Raw genomic sequence first — 18,031 nt, 5'->3', positions numbered from 1 at the left:
GCCTCGCCTGAGGAGATCCGCCGCGCCTATCACCGCGCCTCGCTCCGCGTCCACCCCGACCGGGCCGAGCCCGAAGCCAAGGAGGAGGCGACGCGGCGCTTCCAGGTGAGTGCGGGCGGCGGGCAGCTGACAGACCGACTGACAGACCGACTAACTGTCCGACCGGCCCCTCAGATCCTGGGCAAAGCCTACGCTGTGCTGAGCGATGCGGAGCAGCGCGCCGTGTACGACGAGCAGGGCACGGTGGACGAGGAGGGCGAGGCGCTGCGAGCCGAGCGGGACTGGCAGGAATACTGGAGGCTGCTCTTCAAGAAGGTGAGCACCGCTCTGCTGCGGGCTGGCACGCTGTCTGCTTTTTGCTGCCTTCCCTTCGTTTTGAGAACGAATGGCTTAACTCAGGTGTGTGCTCTCTTGGCTTCAGATCACCGTCAAAGATATTCAAGACTTTGAGAAGAACTACAAAGATTCAGAGCAAGAGCTAGCGGATATTAAATCGGCCTACGTGGATTTTGAAGGTGACATGGACAGAATAATGGAGTCGGTGCTGTGCGTGGACTACACGGATGAGCCGAGAGTGAGGAAGATCATAGAAAGAGCTATTGATGCTGGAGAACTCCCGTCCTACAAAGCTTTTGTGAAAGAGTCCAAGCAGAAAATGACGGCAAGGAAGAGGCGGGTAGGTACCAACCAGGCACCAAAAGAAAGCTGTGTGTGCATGATGAGCTTCTCATCTCTCTTGGTGGAAGCTTAGCATGTGTTATTTGCCACAGGGTTGCAGATCTGCTTGGTACCTTCCTCTTCCACACTTCATCGCCTTTATTTTCCACCTCCCTCCCCTCTCCATAACTACTGCTTACACTAATTCCAGTCATATGGTTCAGAGGGTTCCAGTAGTAACAGGCTACTGCTGCTTGTACCTTCTTCTATTTCAGTATTATCCACAGTAATTTATTACAGCTCAGAATGTCCATTCATTTACAAAGCTACAGTCAGTGGAGCTAAGAATACGTGGGGGAAATACATAATTTACGTGCTTATTGACAACTGTGAAATAATAGCCTGGGCGAAATTCTTTCCAACTTTTTGTTTTGTTTTTGTTTTGTTTTGATACTTTGTACTCTGCACATAACAGTCATCTTTAACTCATAGAAAATAGAATGGCTGCTAAGAGGAAAAAAAAAAAAGTGTGGGTACAGGGAACAAGGATGGGAATGGACATCAGGCGATGTTCAGCTCTTCCAAACATCAAGGCGCTGCCCACTCTACCCAAGTGGCTCTCTGTGATTATTCATTTATGGTCAAACTTGGAAACTGTGTTTCCCTGTGGCTTGTAGTGTATCAATGCAAAAATTAACTGTTTAGTAACTATTGTAAGAGATCCACCTGCAAAATACTTATCTAAAGGCTAATTTGCTACTTCAGGCTGAAAAAGAAGCTAAGGAGGCAGAAGAGAGCAGGAAAGAACTGGGCCTCGGTGATGGAGAAGATGACTTGAAAGCGCTGATTCAAGTAAGGCCTTAAGCATCCATTGAAAATAATTGTTCCTGACTTCAAACTGTGTTATCCATGTACATCTTTACATGTAGGATCTTTGCAGCTCTTCTTCCATAAAAGCTTCCTGATGGTAGGGAATGCTGATTGTCTACTTAGTTAATATTCAGAGTACGGATTTTATTACCTGTATCTTTTTTAAACGAAGTGAGTTGTTACAATATGTTCATTTTTACTTCATACACAATTCAACTCTTCAATTTTTCTAGTTTTAGGCAGTTGGACAGGAAGCGTTAATGCTTATTTCTTTCTGAGAGATTCCACAAGGATGTAAAACTTGATCAGTCTTACTATTCTGCTTTTGTGTTTTGGGCAATGAGGAAGGAAATAGCCTGTTTAGGTTCTGTTTTTCAGTCTTGCCTTTCTTAATGTCCAGTGGGCTTAAAATGGGATGTTGAAATTAAATGATTCCTCAGATAGTATAAGAGTTTGGGGTCTAAACAAAAAATTGGTTGTTTTCCTAGCTGTATGTTGTGAATTTTCAATGCCCCTCTTCACCTCTGTCTCAATACTTAACAGAAGTATAGAGTCTAGAGTACAAGGTAGGCTTTGACTTGACAGAACTCCACCTTCTGTAGCCTGTACTCCCTACTGATCATATTCCAGAGTTGGAAGTAGCTATCTAACTTTATTAGAATGATCCATATTGAGTAGTAAGGAAAGTTTGTTTTGTTTTGTTTTTCCTCCCCCAGAGCAGAAATAAAGACCGAAAAAAGCAAATGGATGACTTTTTGGCCCAAATGGAAGCAAAATATGGGAGTAATGCTAAAAAGGGAGGAAAGAAGACTGCAGCCAAGAAAGGAAAGAAATAAAGGACTGTGTATGCTGAAGTGTCAGGTATATTTCAGTTGGGAACACGTGGATTTAGGAGTTGCAGAGTGTGTGTGCATCGACTTGCTGTGACTGAGAAGCATGGTGCAGAACGCATCGCAAACAAGAAAGACAAAGCATTCTAGTGCTACTGTTTAAAATCCTTTGGGTGCTTTTTAGTTAAGGTCAAACCAATTCTAGTTTGATAGTTTTGTTATGGTAAGGAAGCACTGAGATGCCTGGGATGGCTGCCTGTTTCTTCAACCTGCGCTGAATCACATTCAGGGATATCAGTACTGCTGATGGTGAAAGAATGTGATCCTGCACCTCTGAGAGTCTTTGCCACTCGTTCCTGTGGCTTTTGAATTAGAAACCTTATCCTTTTGTTGTTCACTTTTCTAACCAATCTCGTGCAGTTCTTAGAGATCTCTGCATACAGGTATATTTCAGAGATTCCACGGGTTTTATAAAAACTTATGAAAATAGAAGATTTAATAAATGATTTTGCAGAACTTTGTGCTATCTTGCTTCCCCACGCCCTCTATGTTAATCATTCAAAACACACTGATCTTGTTGGTACTTATTTTTATTGAAGTAAATACTACATACTTTTTTAGCAGCTGAAAATACATCTGCAGTGGTAAATGTGCTGGTGTTACGGAGATATACGAAAGGACCACTTATTATTTATAAACTGATCTTTCACAGTGGCATTTAAGCAGATGCCTTAAGAAAATGAGACTGCAGCAAGTATGTGAGTGAGTTGGCAGTAAATCTCCTAACACCATGTAACGTGCTGATGTGATGCAATAAACTAACAGAGCCACAGAACACAGTGGCTTTGTGTGTGTCTAGGATTGGTGATGTCCCATGACGAGGACTTCCAAAGCCTAGCAACACACTTATTTCAGTAGCATCACACTCCTGCTATAGGATGATAGGGTTACTTCTGACTCCTGCCTTAGTGTGCTCCGTGTTTGTCAACAGCTCTATTATTTTAAAAGTGCTCTTCTAAGATGTGTAAGTATACATAACTTGTTTTTTTTTGTTGTTTATTTTATTTCTGCTCTTTTAAAACTGCTTTATGTAGTGGATCAGGGTATGAATTTGAAGGGTAACTTGCTGTAGCTGAAAGAAATGAGGCTGGCTTTATTTATGGATCATTCTTCAAAGGCCACGAACACCTACTTCTGAGTTGAAGGTCCCTACCACTTCAGTGATAGAATTCAGCAACTATTTACTAGAGCTTCCTAAGGGGAAGCCAGAGGTAGAATGGGAAACGAGTTCCCTTTTAGCTGCTTTGAACAGTTATCCTGATTCAGAAGGAGTTCAGTAGGTCACTGTGTTGGTTAACACACGGGACTTGAACATAACTCTTGCTGTACACAACAGATATCAAACAGTATAGACAAATCTTTCAACCATTTGTATAGAAATCAAAAGTTACCTTATGACCAGATGGCTTTCATTTTTTTAATGCCTTGTTTCTTCCCCTAGGCTACAAAATACTGTGTTATAGTACTAGAAGTCTGTTCAAGTTTGTATAGTTTTGTACTCTTAAGCACTATGTTGGTCCCTGAGGAATGGCACTGGTTTCAAGAGGATGCTTATCTCCAGACAGCTCGAGATAACTAAATGATACACTGCACAGCGTTCTTCTAGTCTTAACCATTAGAGAAACTGTGTTTTGAAACAGTTTAGTGATCACTGGCTGCTTTTAGGAATCCACTTATCTCTATTCTAACTTAGAGATGTTGATTGAGCCCAAAGCTGCTTTTTCCTCTGGCAATGCAAAGGAAGGAGTTAACCTTCCATCTGTGCACTTCTGCTTTGCTTTGTTTTCCATTCTTTTTGATCAGAGCACGCTTGAATCAACTGCATGCTTTGATCAGCAGAAGAACTTAAGTCTAGTTTGAAAATCATTAGTTGTTGTGTAGGTACTGCTAACACTTAGGAGATTGCATAGCTTACAGTGGAAAGTAGAGGAGCCACTTCATAAAAAAAATCCTGACAAGTAGTTTCCATTCTGATTGTAACTTGGAAAATACTAAGAATAAGGAAACTTAGAAAAAGTGCTTTAAATTGAATTATAAAGGATCAACTGTTTTCTTGCAGGAAAATGCAGGAATGTTATCTTCAGCTTGTCTTTACACTTGCTAGTCATCTGCTGCTTATTGCTTGGGAGCAAGACCTTCAACTAATCATTTATTTTGAAAAGTCTGTATTTTGTGTTTTCATTTCACTGGGAGCCACAAGAGCAGCTAAGCTGGTCCCTCCACCATGTCTCTCACACGGTGTATGCTGGTGACCTTCAGGATGGAGTGCAGAAATACCTACAGAATTCCAGTGCGAGTTTCTTGTGCCTTTGTTTGGTTTTGTTTTTGGGAAATGGAGACTGACCTGTTCTGTGAAACTACATAAAACATCTCGCCAGGAAGACAACATACTTTCTTGCAAGATTCTCTGAAACTGCTTGTAGTAAGAGTCCTTTTTGTCCCTTAAACTTTCTTCAGACACAGAAGGTGGTTTATATGTAACACAGGAGGGTTCAGTGGTATCCTACCCTTAAAGCTGTCAGTTCCCTTCATCTGTTTTGCTACCTTATTTTTACACAACTGTGTTAATATCTGCTGCAACTACTACAGAATCCATAACTTGCCTACACTCAGTTGTAGAAGCAGTATCACGTAGACAGCTTCCTTTTGATAGTATAATATTGCTTTAAGTGTATAAATAGAGCTTTAAAAGTAACTTTCAAAACTACTGCTATGGAATGCCTGATTAATCTTTCGTAGAGCTGATGGAAAAATCAGCAGGTCCTGCAGTACAGGCCTGTAACATGAACCAGTCACAAAACAGTAATAATTAATAGAAAACAGCAGTGATTTAAAGTACTTGCTAGGTTTTCTAGAGTTGGGTTTCGCTGGAGGATAGCTTTTTGTATTGGTAGAAAATGGAATGTGCAAGTATATCCCTTCTAATCTTTGGCAGTTGCTTCTTTGACAATATAAAAATAAGATTGTTCGTAAGGAAGGGTGCTTGAAGGCTCTCTGTAAACAGCCCTGACGTTGCTGAGAGGTCGCCCGTGACTCTTCTGGAGCTGGATGTCCACTTCTTCACTTGACACGTTAGAAGCCCTGTTTGTTTTTTGTGACTGATCCACTTCGACTTTGGCCTTTCACAGAACCGTGTGGCTGAAGACCTGATAAAGACATTGCATACAACATTAAGACTTTTAGAAGTTACTGAAGTTAAGTACTTAAATGCAGCTCCTTTCGCTCAATACTAAGATGGTGGGGTTTTCTTGCTTCTTATTCCAGCTATCAGTCAGTTCATCAGTAACTTAAAAACTATTTCATATAACTTTCAAGGTAATTTGCTGTTTTTTTCAGCCCGAGGCCTTCTTAAGAGGAAAGTAATCACTTATCAAACTATACAATCAATTGGAACCTTAAGTTTTAGATATGACTGTCCTTCCCAAAGGGATGAAAGGTAGGACATTTTCATTGCTGGGATCTGCTGTTTCTTGATCTCCCGTGATGCATTCATGTCTACAAAGCTTTTGTAATTTCAATTTTTTTTCTGTCAACACAACAGTCATTAAACTCCTATTTAAATATGCTGGCTGGAGGGTAGAGAGGAGGGGGAACTCAACTTAATTGAAAACTCTCCTTTCTTCAGTTAAAAAGAAGTTATTTCAATTTGGTACCTTTACTAAATAACACTCAGGCTGCCTCTTATACCATCTGTATTACTACTAATGTAGGTCATTCAGCTGTTAAACAAGCTAGAAGTTCCCTCCAGTCTCCTAATCAGCATTTAGGTGCTTGCTACCCCTTATCCTTTGCAGCTGCTGTTATCTTTTGCAGCTTTAATTCCATCTTTTTAGTATACATACTCTTCTTATGTGAGAAATCCTCATAACTCCATTGAGGGCCCCAAAACACAGTGGTGAAAAGCCTACTTCTCCTTTGATGAGCTTACCTGAACCTGTTGATGCTCTGCTTGTCCAAGCATGATTGCCATAATCAATAACAGTGCAAGAACGGCGATGCTGTGGATCTGGCTAAAAAGACAGTTCAAAATCTTTATGTTTGCAAGAAAAAAGGCTAACATCAAGACTATAAAGCAGCTAAAAACAACTTGATTGTACTTATTTCCTAAAAGAGCAAATTTGCAAGATGCTGTGATGTTCTAAGTAAACATTTTACATGTTTAAGGAGAGTTAGATCAATTTCAGGAGAAGAAAATACTCATTTCTTACACCCTTAGACTGACTGGGGGACAATTTTAGAGGGGTTCTTAACACTTCTGAAAGCTGTTCTGTTTCAAAACGGGTTTTTAGAAAGCTTGTACGTTGGTAACTGGAGAGCCAAGGATGTCGAAGTTCTACATGGAGACTAGCAAACCGGATGGCCAATCACCTATCTGTCATAACTGCCAAAGCCCCCTGGTCAGTAACAGAGGATGAGTTGGTATCATTTGCTATGCTTTACCAAGAATACGTTGGTTGTTTTAGGCCTGGAGAAATGATCAGGTAAGAAGAGCCTCTCGTGTAGGTGCTGGTGAGTATCTTCGTGAGTTGTTACACTGTGAGCTCGACTTGAGTTTCCTCGAGATTTCTGCATTAAAGAATAATAGCATTATTACTTTTCCTTATTGCAGCAGTGCATTGAATTTAATTACCCTAGGAATTAAAGCTAGTTTTCCAAGACAAAACGTTCCACACCTACTTTTTGGGAGGAAGAAAATTTTGGCACTTATTGGACTTGCAGCATTCAACTCTAGATGATGCTGTTGGTCAAAAATCATGCAGAATTTTAGCGTATCTATTTCAACTGCTGCCACAAGATAAACAAACTGGAACTCCTGTGCTTGGTAATTTCATCAGCACTAACTACAACTTTAGCATGTCCAGTAGGAAAATGAAATGGTTCTGCCTGTTACCGTTTGCCTCTGCGATCCTGCGGTGCTCGTGTGTTCTGCCACATCAGTGCTTCCAATAGGTGGTAGGAGATGATTTCGGTTTAGCAGCAGTGGGGAGGGTGAGGTCAGCTGCTCGTGTGCAGTCAGACTGCAAGGCAAAGGGAAGGACAGGAAAACAGAGAGTTGGTATGCTTGACGGTGTGTAGACATACAGTACTGTAAGTTTGTTTGGCATTGCGTAGGCTGTGTTAAAGTAAGAGCAATGGGTATAGAACGTCTGCTGTGAAATGCTGGCTTTAGGGCTAACAGTGGAGACTGACTTTAAAAAGTGAGTTCTGCAGCAGGTGAAGTTTGGCAGAAAAGTTTTTAATTTATTTCTAAGACTTTCTACTTGTTAGGGTGTTTAATATTCAGCTTGTAGGTAAAAGCAAGTCTCAGAATGAATAGTCTGGTGGTGGGAGTGTACACAGGCCAGGTGGTGGATGAACTGAACATCAAGTAGCACAGTTTGAGGGCATGTTGTGTGCCTGGTACTGCGGAATGAAAGCTATATAAAGGTGTCTCTATGGACCACTGCTGCACGAAATCTAGAAAGAAGCCACCATCTATATTATTAAGTCTTTCTAGCTGGAGTCCTTTCACCTGAAAGTTATCTGTGTTACTGTGTGTTTTGCATTTGAGAAATACTGGAAATAATCTAGGTTGTTTGTTTGTTTTTAATTTAGGACAAGGGGGAGTGATTTTAAACTGAGACAGGGGAGGTTTAGGTTGGATGTTAGGAGGAAGCTTTTCACCCCGAGGGTGGTGAGGCACTGGAACAGGTTGCTCAAGGAGGCTGTGGATGCCCCATCCATGCAGGCATTCAAGGCCAGGCTGGATGTGGCTCTGGGCAGCCTGGGCTGCTGGCTGGTGACCTGCACATAGCAGGGGGTTGGAACCGGATGGTCATTGTGGTCCTTTTCAACCCAGGCCATTCTGTGATTCTATGATCGGGAGGCCATAGTTCTATGCATACTGACTGAAGGAAGGCTCTTCTGTAAAAATGCATTAGAAAAGCTTCAAACCACAGTCAACGTTATAAAAAAGACTTTGCTCGTGCTCTCTAAGTGCATTTAAACACATTTGCTAGTATGAAGGGGATACGGTAAGAACTGCTAAATGAATGGGAGTGTAAGGAAAAGGGACAGAAACATTTATGACAGACTGGAGGAAGGTAGAAGCATAACTTGTACTGTTTAGACACTTGTTCCTGTCCGTTAATGTGACAGACTAGATGAGTTTATAGGTAAACTGATAAATTAGAAGGAAATGATGTTAGTTGATGAACTAGAAGGAAATAATGTTAGTTTGTAAAACTTGTGTATTCTACAAGTTCTGTAAAGCCTGTGTTATTTTTCTCTACTCATAGTCCCTGTAAGAGACTAAACTCAGATCATTATGCCAAACAAAAATACATTCTGAACACAAGTGAAGGTTCACCCAGGTCAGTCAGAGTCATTTAGTTCTTTTCATGCTCCTAACAGGTTACCCAAGATGAGCACCCTGTCCATCTACCCTGAGCAAGAACAGCAAAAGTAAGTTAACATTAAAAGCTGTGCTTTTTTAAAGTTTATCTTTAAAAAAGATAAAAAAGCTTGAAAATAAGCTATAGAAAAAGAAAGCTGTTGTCAAGAGAGAGAGTAGTATCTGCTCTGCTTGGACTGGACAGACTGGAAGATATGATTTTCATTCAAAACTGCATAACACAATTCATTGAATCACAGATTGTAATACAGTAAGCTAACAACTTCGCTTGAAAAGAAAAAATTGATTATAGTTTTTTACATTTAAATGAAAAAATTCACATTCTTTCAATTTAACTGAATGCTCCTTGTGTAGGATGGGTTCTCTAATTGTGGTAATTTGTCACGAGAAACTAGTTTGGAAACATACAATCGGGTTCCCCTGAAGACATCGTCCACAGAGCGCGGGGTCGCGGTGCGGGACTGACTGGTGCCGATGGGATGCAGGGTACGTGGTGGTGGGTTTCTCCTCTTGGAGTTGTGAGACAGAGGTGATGTGCTGAGCTCCAGAGGAGGACGATTTGGCCGTGCTTTGTTTGAGAGGACGGAACTGGAGCCTGGGCGTTTGTCATCCAGGTCTCTAATAAAAGAATCACAGAACAAAAGGAGATACTTTTGCCGTGACTGATAACCACCTTGTCACTGCACTATTCATCTGTGTGTGATGTTAATAACAGAGGGGTGATTTGGAGTCTTTTTCTGGTTCTCAGTACCATACAGAACCACTTAAATTTAAGTGAGAAAACGATAGTAGGTAAGAAAGAAACAAGCCTATACGTGATGTGTGTATATACACATACACATATCTGTATTTACTAAACTATTAACTTTTTGATTGAACGTGTCAGCATGAAAGTTGTAATTCTCCATAGCATATGCATAAAAACACTGCTACCAGCAGTTCCCATAGCCTAGATGTAACAGAAATCCGCTTATAGGAAGTGAGCAAATCAGTCTCTGCATTTCATTCTGAGCTTCATCTCTTTTCACAACATCATACAATCCTAGAATGGCCTGGGTTGAAAAGGACCTCAGTGACCATCCGGTTCCAACCCCCTGCTATGTGCAGGGTCACCAACCAGCAGCCCAGGCTGCCCGGAGCCACATCCAGCCTGGCCTTGAATGCCTCCAGGGATGGGGCATCCACAGCTTCCTTGGGCAATCTGTTCCAGTGCCTCACCACCCTCGGGGTGAAAAACTTCCTCCTACTATCTAACCTGAACCTCCCCTGGCTCAGTTTAAAACCATTCCCCCTTGTGCTATCGCTATCCACCCTCATAAACAGCCGTTCCATCTCCTGTTTATAGTCAGTGCTACCAATGCCACAGCCATTCACTAGAAAGCACAACAGCAGTAATTAGATATAAAGACCACATTAGAAATATAACATTTGATAAGGGATAACACATAAACAAGCAAAAAAATAAATTAGAATTCATTTCACTGGGGTAGAAAATTATCTCATAATGTTTTGGATTGAATCCCTTTCACTGTGAGAGTGCTCTGCTTTGAAACAGACAGAATCTATAGCTCTTACAATGTTTTCTCCATTACAGGCAGATTCCTTTGCTGTAAGTGGATCCCATGAATCACTATCAAGCCATTTAGATTACGTTGAGACCCACTGTTTGACCCTTGATTCACCTGAAAGATAAATTAAAAAAAAAAAAATTACTGTTTGTCAATGACATCCACCCGTATTTATACATTTTGTCCTCTCTAATACTTTCAAAGGAAAGAAACCTATTTCATCCAAGAAATCCATATATATATCCTCATTTATCCAATTTCCTCCATCTAAGATAGCATTTCATTCTTCTTGCAAGTGGTAGTGCTCAGTATCTCAGATGCTGCTATGTGACCTTTAGTAATTCCCAACTGAGCCTCTTGTTTGCACAACATGATCTTCCACCAGTGGCTATAATCAGGAGTTGTACACAGCTATTTTTTCCAGTGTATGTTGGCGTTTATTTTATGTCAAGGACAGACCTGGACACTCTTTTCCTGGAATACAGACTGATCTTGAGAAACATGACATTATTCCCACCGTAACAACAGCAAACAGAAAAGAACAGAGCTTAAATTTCTCCAGCATACATACTTGAGGTGGTTTTCTCCTCTTTTTGGTTTTGCGGCCACATCTGGGTTTTGGGCACTACACATACAGTAACAGGAATGTGAGGAGGATGCAGGGGGTAGAAATAAAGGAGAAGTAAAAAGAAATAAAGAGTTGAATTAAAATGGAATGAACAGAGATAACAGTTGGTGTTCACCACTCTAGGAGCATATAATCTAAAGCAGTCAAATTCAGAGTTGGGAGTGGGGGGGGAAAAACAACTGTTGTACAAATTCACCAAGACTTATTCTCTCTTTCCTCATCAGTTAACTACAGATAGGCTAGTGAGGGATCTCACACACAATCCTGCATCTCACAATTTAGGTTCAACGCTGTTAAATGTAGGAAGAGCTGCATCATTAACGAGCAGTCACCACATGGCATCCCAATACACATGTAAAATAGTCAATTTTAATATTAAAGAGAAAAATAAGAAAACTTGCAGCTGAGGATTGAACAGAACTTCGGTGGTTAGCAAGGACAGTCAGCATCCATGCACAATCCAAACTAGTCGTGCAGCTAAAGAGTTTCTGACACTTTTGAATCTTCATTTCTGGAGTACTGTAGTGAGTCAACCCTACACAAACCAGCTGGCTAGAAATACTTACCAGATTTGATGCTACTGAGGGCATTTTAGTTTGTGGCACACGAGGTAATAGCACTGGCAGAGGATCAAACTGCTGGGGGCTTCCAGAATCTGCTCGGATTGCTTCTACTTTTATGATGTTTTTCTCATCATCTTCATAAAGCAAGAGAGAATCCCTGTCAGTACAGACTACTGACACTCTTATTTGTGCACAGTACTGTGAGAGTCATCTTAAACATGAAGCTCTGTTAAATCTTTTAAAGGCACGTCGTACACTGTTAGCAAATAACCTTTTTCAGCCCTGAAGAGATTATTCCCAAACGCATCTCTCATTGCATCCTTGCAAAACTCAGTAACTAAAACCCCCTCTGAACCTTCAGTCTAACTGCCATCCTTACCAGAGGCTGACACTTCCCAGTGTCTGCTGATCAGTTCTTCCATGCAGCCTAGCACTTCACTCCACACATCATCAAACACAAATGTGAGCACAGAATCCTTCATGCAGGAACATGGAGAGATAGGAGGAAATCCCAATTTTCGTCTACCAGAGGAGAGTCCAATTTTCCCCTCATGCAGCTCCTCCTCCCTGTAAAAACAGAGGCGTTATATGTACCACAAACGCACATGCTTTGTCTCCTGCATTTTTGTTTCACTTCTGCCCTATTTTCTACTAATCTGGAACAGGTCAAGGCAGCAGTTGCAAGTGACTTTTAAAAGTCATCTCTTCCAACTCCCCTGCTCCATCAGGAGCTCAGAGCCTCGTCCAGCCTGACCTTGAATGTCTCCAGGGATGGGGCATCCACCATCACACAGGATCACACAGTACTGTTTTCCAAGAGCTGACTGTGTGATAAACAGCAATATCAAATGATTTAGTCTAACACTGAAAGAAGCAATCTTTTCCCACTGCTTCTGGAACACTTCTATACACGGGGTACATGAATTTGTATTCCTTCCAGAATTGACTGTTGACTGAAATGTGAAATGACTGAGACAATCACCTTCTCAACTACACACCTCAGTTCCCCCATACAGAATCACTACAAATTATATATGATAATCTTTTATAACAGAGATCAAAGTTGCAATTAAAAATAAATTAGAGTGACAGTAATACTTCTTCATCACATTGTTAGGTGGAAGGAATGGGAGATGATTGCTTGAAAAAGTGTGTGCTCATCTGCCAAAATACCTTTTGTAAAAGGGAGAAAAAAATACTGATGTGAGCACAGTCGTTAGGGCTTTTGGATCTGTTCCTTGAATTAGTACTTACCATCAAAAAGCTAAAAATGCTGGAAAAAATAAAATATCCTCTGTTTTACCAATATTTCTCAGATGCAGCAATATTGTTTGCTGCAACAGTATCTTTGACCTGGTCAAAGCATGACACCTACTTGAATCTCGTGGTCCAGGCAACTAAGGGGCTTCATTTATTAAAACCAATGAAACAGACAGCAAATGACATTATCACCCAGAGTTCTTAGCCAGGCCATATGTTCGTATTGTTCAGCTGAATAAAGCAAAGAGACAAAAGGAATCCTCTTTATGCCACTCTCAATCCCTTCTTCTCAAGATAAAAATAGTGCTTCTATTCTATAAGCAAGCACTGATTATTAACTTGCCACTAAAAATCTGGGAAGGCACAATTCTCTCCAAAGTGTTTGTCTGTACACTGCAGTACAAAGCAGAAAAGCACTCTGCTAGTGTATAACAAACAACTATGAATGTGACTTAGTGCAACAAATGCATAGCATTTAAATAAGTCTTAAATATGCCAGTATGTGGCAGAATCTTAGTTACAGCACAATTAACTTCATATAAACCACAAACAAAAAGAGCTATTGTGAGAAATTACGTAAAATTCAGAAAAATAGAGCAAAATACGTTGTTACAAAAGATGGATAAAGAAATATTTCCAGTGCCCAACCAAACCCAGGCTTTTGAAAATTCTTTAGAGGAAAAAGCATTTTAAAAATCGATCGATAGCAAAACCAAATGTATCTTAAGAAGAAAAATTCTGGGACGCTGGTACTATCTTAGTGCTCAAGACTTACACATCTCTGCAGTCAAATGCTAAATATTCCTCCATTATGCCTTCAGAGACAATTACTCCATCTTCATCTTCGCTGTCTGGAGAACACAAGGTCGGAGACTTGGGACGGTCGGCCTTCTTGAGAACAGGAGAAACAGAAAGAGGCACCTTCTTGCCAAAAACACTAAATCTGAACAGGTGACAGTTTTCAGAAAGCAGAAATGAAAAGAAATTGTTATTCCATTTCCAATAGCAGCATTGAGTGAGCTGAGAAACAACACTGTAGGTAAGATGAGGTATTAGGGAGCCAGTGAATTTGTGTCCAAATAAATGACTAAAATAAATGACTAACAATAAAACCAGCCACAATATCTATATGTCCTTTGGAAGTCAGCAGTGGCAAGGGTATTTCTACTTATTGACTGACTTACTGTAGAGAGCAGCAAGGACAGCTGGATGCCCTTGCTATTCTGAATGTAGTTTCCTTCAGTTAAAAATGAAAAAGAAGCAAACAACAACAAAAAAAAAAACATGCTATGTTCAAAACTCAGCCTAACCAAAAAGCTAAACCATCACTCCATATGTTGCTCACTGCCAACTACTGCAGTCCACTGAAGGAAAAATCACCTTCCCACCCTGGTACAGTGTGAATCAACTGCTGGTACTTACTCATTAGAGCCTTCTTCCTGTGATGGACTTACATCTGATGAACCTAAACTTGCAGAAGGTGAGCTCGAATACCATTCATACCCTTCATCTTTGGGGATCACTATCTGCTTCCCCACAACCCTGCCAGGGCCAAAGCAGAAGATAAATAAATCAGAAAGTGTTCCAAGTGGGATTATGGAAGAATATTAGAACATGCAAAAGCAAATCTTAAAAATTCTATTGGGAAGCTATGCTATTTTCTTAGTAATAGTTAAGCATGGTTTTAGTTGTTTTCCCTACTTTGTGTCAGGTAAATCCATTAAGAAAAATATTGTTGATTTTTTTCAGGCGCTGCTAATTCTAATACTTCAATACAGACAAAACTGTCTGTGTACATGTAATGAAGATTTAAAACTTTCAAGACAGCCATAAGGACTGGTGGAGCTCGTGGGGATTTCTTAAATTATTTTTAAGCTGAATTTTAACTATACTATCTATCTTTTCTAAGAAAATTTTGCTGTGTTGAAGCTAAATCAGTTGCAGATAGCACTAAACCTCTGGCAAGAAATCAAATGTGAGATCGTAGGATCATAATCATCAAGTGGTTTGGGTTGGAAGGGAGTTTGGAGTGGTCTGCCAACAGTCTGAGGGTGCTTTTGATCCCATTGCCCAGATCACCTACAAAGATGTTAAACAACACCACTCCCAGCACCAATCCCTGAGGAATGCCACTCATCACCAGTCTCCACGTGGACACTGAGCCGTTGACCACTACTCTGTGAGTGTGAGCATCCAGGCAGTTCCTTATCCAGTGAGTGCTCCATCCATCAAATCCATTTTTTTCCAATCTGGCAACCAGGATGTCATGTGGGACAGTGTGAAACACTTTGCCCAAGTCCAGGCAGATGATGTCAGTCGCTCTTCCATTACCCACTCACACTGTAACTCCATCATAAAAGGCCACCAAGTTTGTCAGGCATGACTTGCCTTTGGTGTAGCCATGTTGGTTACCACCAATCACCTGATCTTTATTTTCCATGTGCCATACAGGCCCTTCAGGAGGATCTGCTCCATGATCTTGCCAGGCACATAGGTGAGACTGACTGGTCTGTAGTTCCCTGGATCTTCTTTTTCTCCCTTCTTGAAAATGGGGGCTGTTTCCTCATTTCCAATCAGCAGGAGTCTTACCAGACTGCCATGACATTTCAAACATGATGGAGTTCCCCCAGAACTTGCGGATGGATCTCGTCAGGTTTGTGCTCCTTCAGGTTCTTTAGATGGTCTTGATCCTGATCTTCACGTACAGCAGACAGATCTACCTTCTCCAAGTTCTCACCTTTGCTTTCTGCAGCCTGGGCAACACAGCTAGAGCCCTTGCTGGTGAAGACTGAGGCAAAGAAGTCATTGAGCACTTCAGCTTTCTCCATACCCCTTGTGACCGGGTCTCCAGTTTCCTTCCGGAGAGGGGCCACATCCTTCCTGGCCTCCCTTTTATCACTGACAGACCTGTAGAACTTCTTCTTGTTCCCCTTTATGACCTTGGCTAGATTTTATTCTGTCTGGGTTTTAGCTTTCCTAACCCGATCCCTGGCTGCTGGAACAGCTTCTCTGTAGTCCTCCCAGGTAACGCCTTCCTGCTTCTACTCCACCAGTTTTTTTAATGACAACAACAGGCAGACCAACAGAGTCATCTCTTTATCTGCTGTATAATTGCATAAAACCACCATGCTGTTGTTTTAAAAGCAACTGTTTCCATCCCTACCTTTTGTAACTGTGTTGCTATTGACACCAATCTGTTAATGAATACCTGAGATGAGGAAAGTTGGATGTCCACTGTTGGCATTCCTCCTGCAGTCCCTCAACGTGGACATTTTCTTTCTGTTCATAGAGTAGCTCATCCAGTTGCCTGAACATGTTCTGAACTTGTTGTGTGGCAGCTTTATCAAATTCCTAGAAAGGAAAGCCATTCATCAAAGACCTATAAAAAGCATTTGAAGATCATTTAAAACTTATTTTTTTAAGTTGTAAAAGACCATCTGTTTGTTGAAAGCTTAGCAGGACTGATTTAAACAATCTTTTGCATGGAAAGACATTACATTTAAATAATCTGTCCCCTGAGATGATGCAGGCTGCTGTTGCGACTCATGGTAGGACTTAGGCTTACAAAAGAAAAGCTATTGAATTGTTTTGAAATGCCTGTATTATTGTATCAACTTAATGACAGTAGTTTATGTAAAATAAACCAGAACAGGAATGATAATTCAAAGCAATATTTATATGGAACATATTTTAATGGAACATGTCTTGTTTCAGTGCCCAACATGGGTCTTGTCTGAAAGACCAGGAAAGTGACATTCTCACGTTGTGAGGGAACAAGTTCTCATACAGCTAAAAAATTAGGCTAGTTCTTGAGTAATTTAAATCTAATCAGTTTCCATCTTCACTCCACAGAAAGCAATAACACACTTCGTTTTGGTAAATACGAAATAAGAAACAAAAAAGAAGTGATGGAGAAGCTTATTGCATTTTGAGTAACATACAAATATCCAGAAGTTTTCAACAAAGTGTAGTCCAATAAGCTCACACCAAGTATCTGAAAGTCATCCACTCCTGTTTTGGACTCCACAGCAACAGCATTTACTACATTGTATGTATATTTACACATTAAGGGATTTGTATTTCCAAAGTTTTAGACCAGAAATGCAATAAGCCTACTGTGTTTTGATCTGAGCGAATGTAAAGATGGGGAAAAGGCCAACAGGATGTTTTTTCTATCCCCAACATCACGATTTGAGCCAGTCCTCCCCTTTACCCCGCAATGTGTTCACAATGGTATTTCAAACATCTTCTGACTCACAACGGTAGGTTTGTTTGGGGTGATGATGTTCTACTCACATCATAGCCCCAAGAGAAGATGGAGCTGTCCTCAGTGGAGGTGCCTGCGTAACTTGGACTAGCAGACCATGAATTCCCATCATCCGTTGGAGTAACAGAAGGGTAATCTGATTCCTTGGAGATTCCAGACGCACTGAAATGCACAGGTTGTGGGGGGGAAGTGAGGAAAGAAAGAAGAAAACACAAGCCAACAACTGAGTCACAAAAAAACAGATACAGAGGCTGTGTTCCGAAATGATACCGTTCTGCAGTGAAGCCCAAGCTACCGACCACATGACTGCCATCAGTACAGCTCAACACAAAGCTGATGGTTTTTCCCATGGTCTCACACAAATCACAGAATGGTCCGGGCTGGAAGAGACCTCAAGGATCATCAATCTCCACCCCCCCGCCACAGGCAGGGCCACCAACCTCCCCATTTCATACCAGACCAGGCTGCCCAGAGCCCCATCCAACCCGGCCCGGTCTCCAGAGCAAGATCTGCCTTCTGCAGTGCCACATACCTGGCAGTCCCTGGGCATCTCTCAGAGGCAGCTGTGACAGGGCTGGGTTCTGGCAGCGGGTGATGCCGCACGGCGTGCTGCGTCAGCCCTTGTCTGCAAGCAAGAGAAGAAGAGCAGAGCCTGGCATTACTGCGGGAGCAGCCGCGTCGCTCCCCAGCTTTATGTGTGTTCTGGTTTTTAGGAATGCCCCAGCTTGCATACCTGAACTTCTTGGTTGGTTTTTTTTTTTTCTTGAACTCATTTATTCCTGTCAACCTCATTCACGTTCGAATTAAGATACCAGGACAAACTCCAGGCTGGACTCAGCGTTAGAGGCCTCGGTTTGGAAACCAGCATCATCCCGTAAGGCCAAACCCTGCAGTGAGGGGCTGAGCCCCGACAGCAGCCGTGACACAGCCGTGC

At 41.4% G+C, this 18,031-nt stretch overlaps 2 protein-coding genes across 4 annotated transcripts; one reads left to right on the top strand and one right to left on the bottom strand.

Moving 5' to 3' along the window:
• Positions 1-6: 6 nt before the first annotated feature.
• DNAJC9 (DnaJ heat shock protein family (Hsp40) member C9) lies at positions 7-2,873 on the top strand (the record flags this gene model as incomplete). Its single annotated transcript, XM_010714134.2, has 5 exons — positions 7-105; positions 175-315; positions 422-676; positions 1,423-1,509; positions 2,244-2,873. Coding segments are annotated over 5 exons (702 nt in total), but the record flags the coding sequence as incomplete, so codon positions are not given.
• A 58-nt stretch (positions 2,874-2,931) lies between these two features.
• Positions 2,932-18,025, bottom strand: FAM149B1 (family with sequence similarity 149 member B1). Of its 3 annotated transcripts, XM_010714204.3 has the most exons (15): positions 17,831-18,025; positions 17,630-17,722; positions 17,127-17,259; positions 16,039-16,181; positions 14,253-14,372; positions 13,606-13,773; positions 11,950-12,137; positions 11,574-11,704; positions 10,951-11,004; positions 10,387-10,493; positions 9,220-9,429; positions 7,309-7,435; positions 6,858-6,983; positions 6,346-6,427; positions 2,932-5,563 (listed from the first exon to the last, which is right to left on the bottom strand). In XM_010714204.3, exons 1-15 carry the CDS (start codon positions 17,887-17,889, stop codon positions 5,490-5,492), a joined length of 1,815 nt encoding a protein of 604 aa, XP_010712506.1. In that variant the 5' UTR covers positions 17,890-18,025; the 3' UTR covers positions 2,932-5,489. The 3 variants fall into 3 exon arrangements, with proteins under 3 accessions (XP_010712506.1, XP_019473563.1, XP_019473562.1); XM_019618018.2 differs by lacking the exon at positions 9,220-9,429; XM_019618017.2 differs by lacking the exon at positions 10,951-11,004.
• Between the last annotated feature and the right edge of the window lie 6 nt (positions 18,026-18,031).

Source organism: Meleagris gallopavo, chromosome 8, assembly GCF_000146605.3.
Source record: "Meleagris gallopavo isolate NT-WF06-2002-E0010 breed Aviagen turkey brand Nicholas breeding stock chromosome 8, Turkey_5.1, whole genome shotgun sequence".
NCBI lineage: Eukaryota > Metazoa > Chordata > Aves > Galliformes > Phasianidae > Meleagris > Meleagris gallopavo.
Note: the sequence above shows the minus strand (reverse complement) of the source record. Positions and strands in the feature narration are given on the sequence as shown.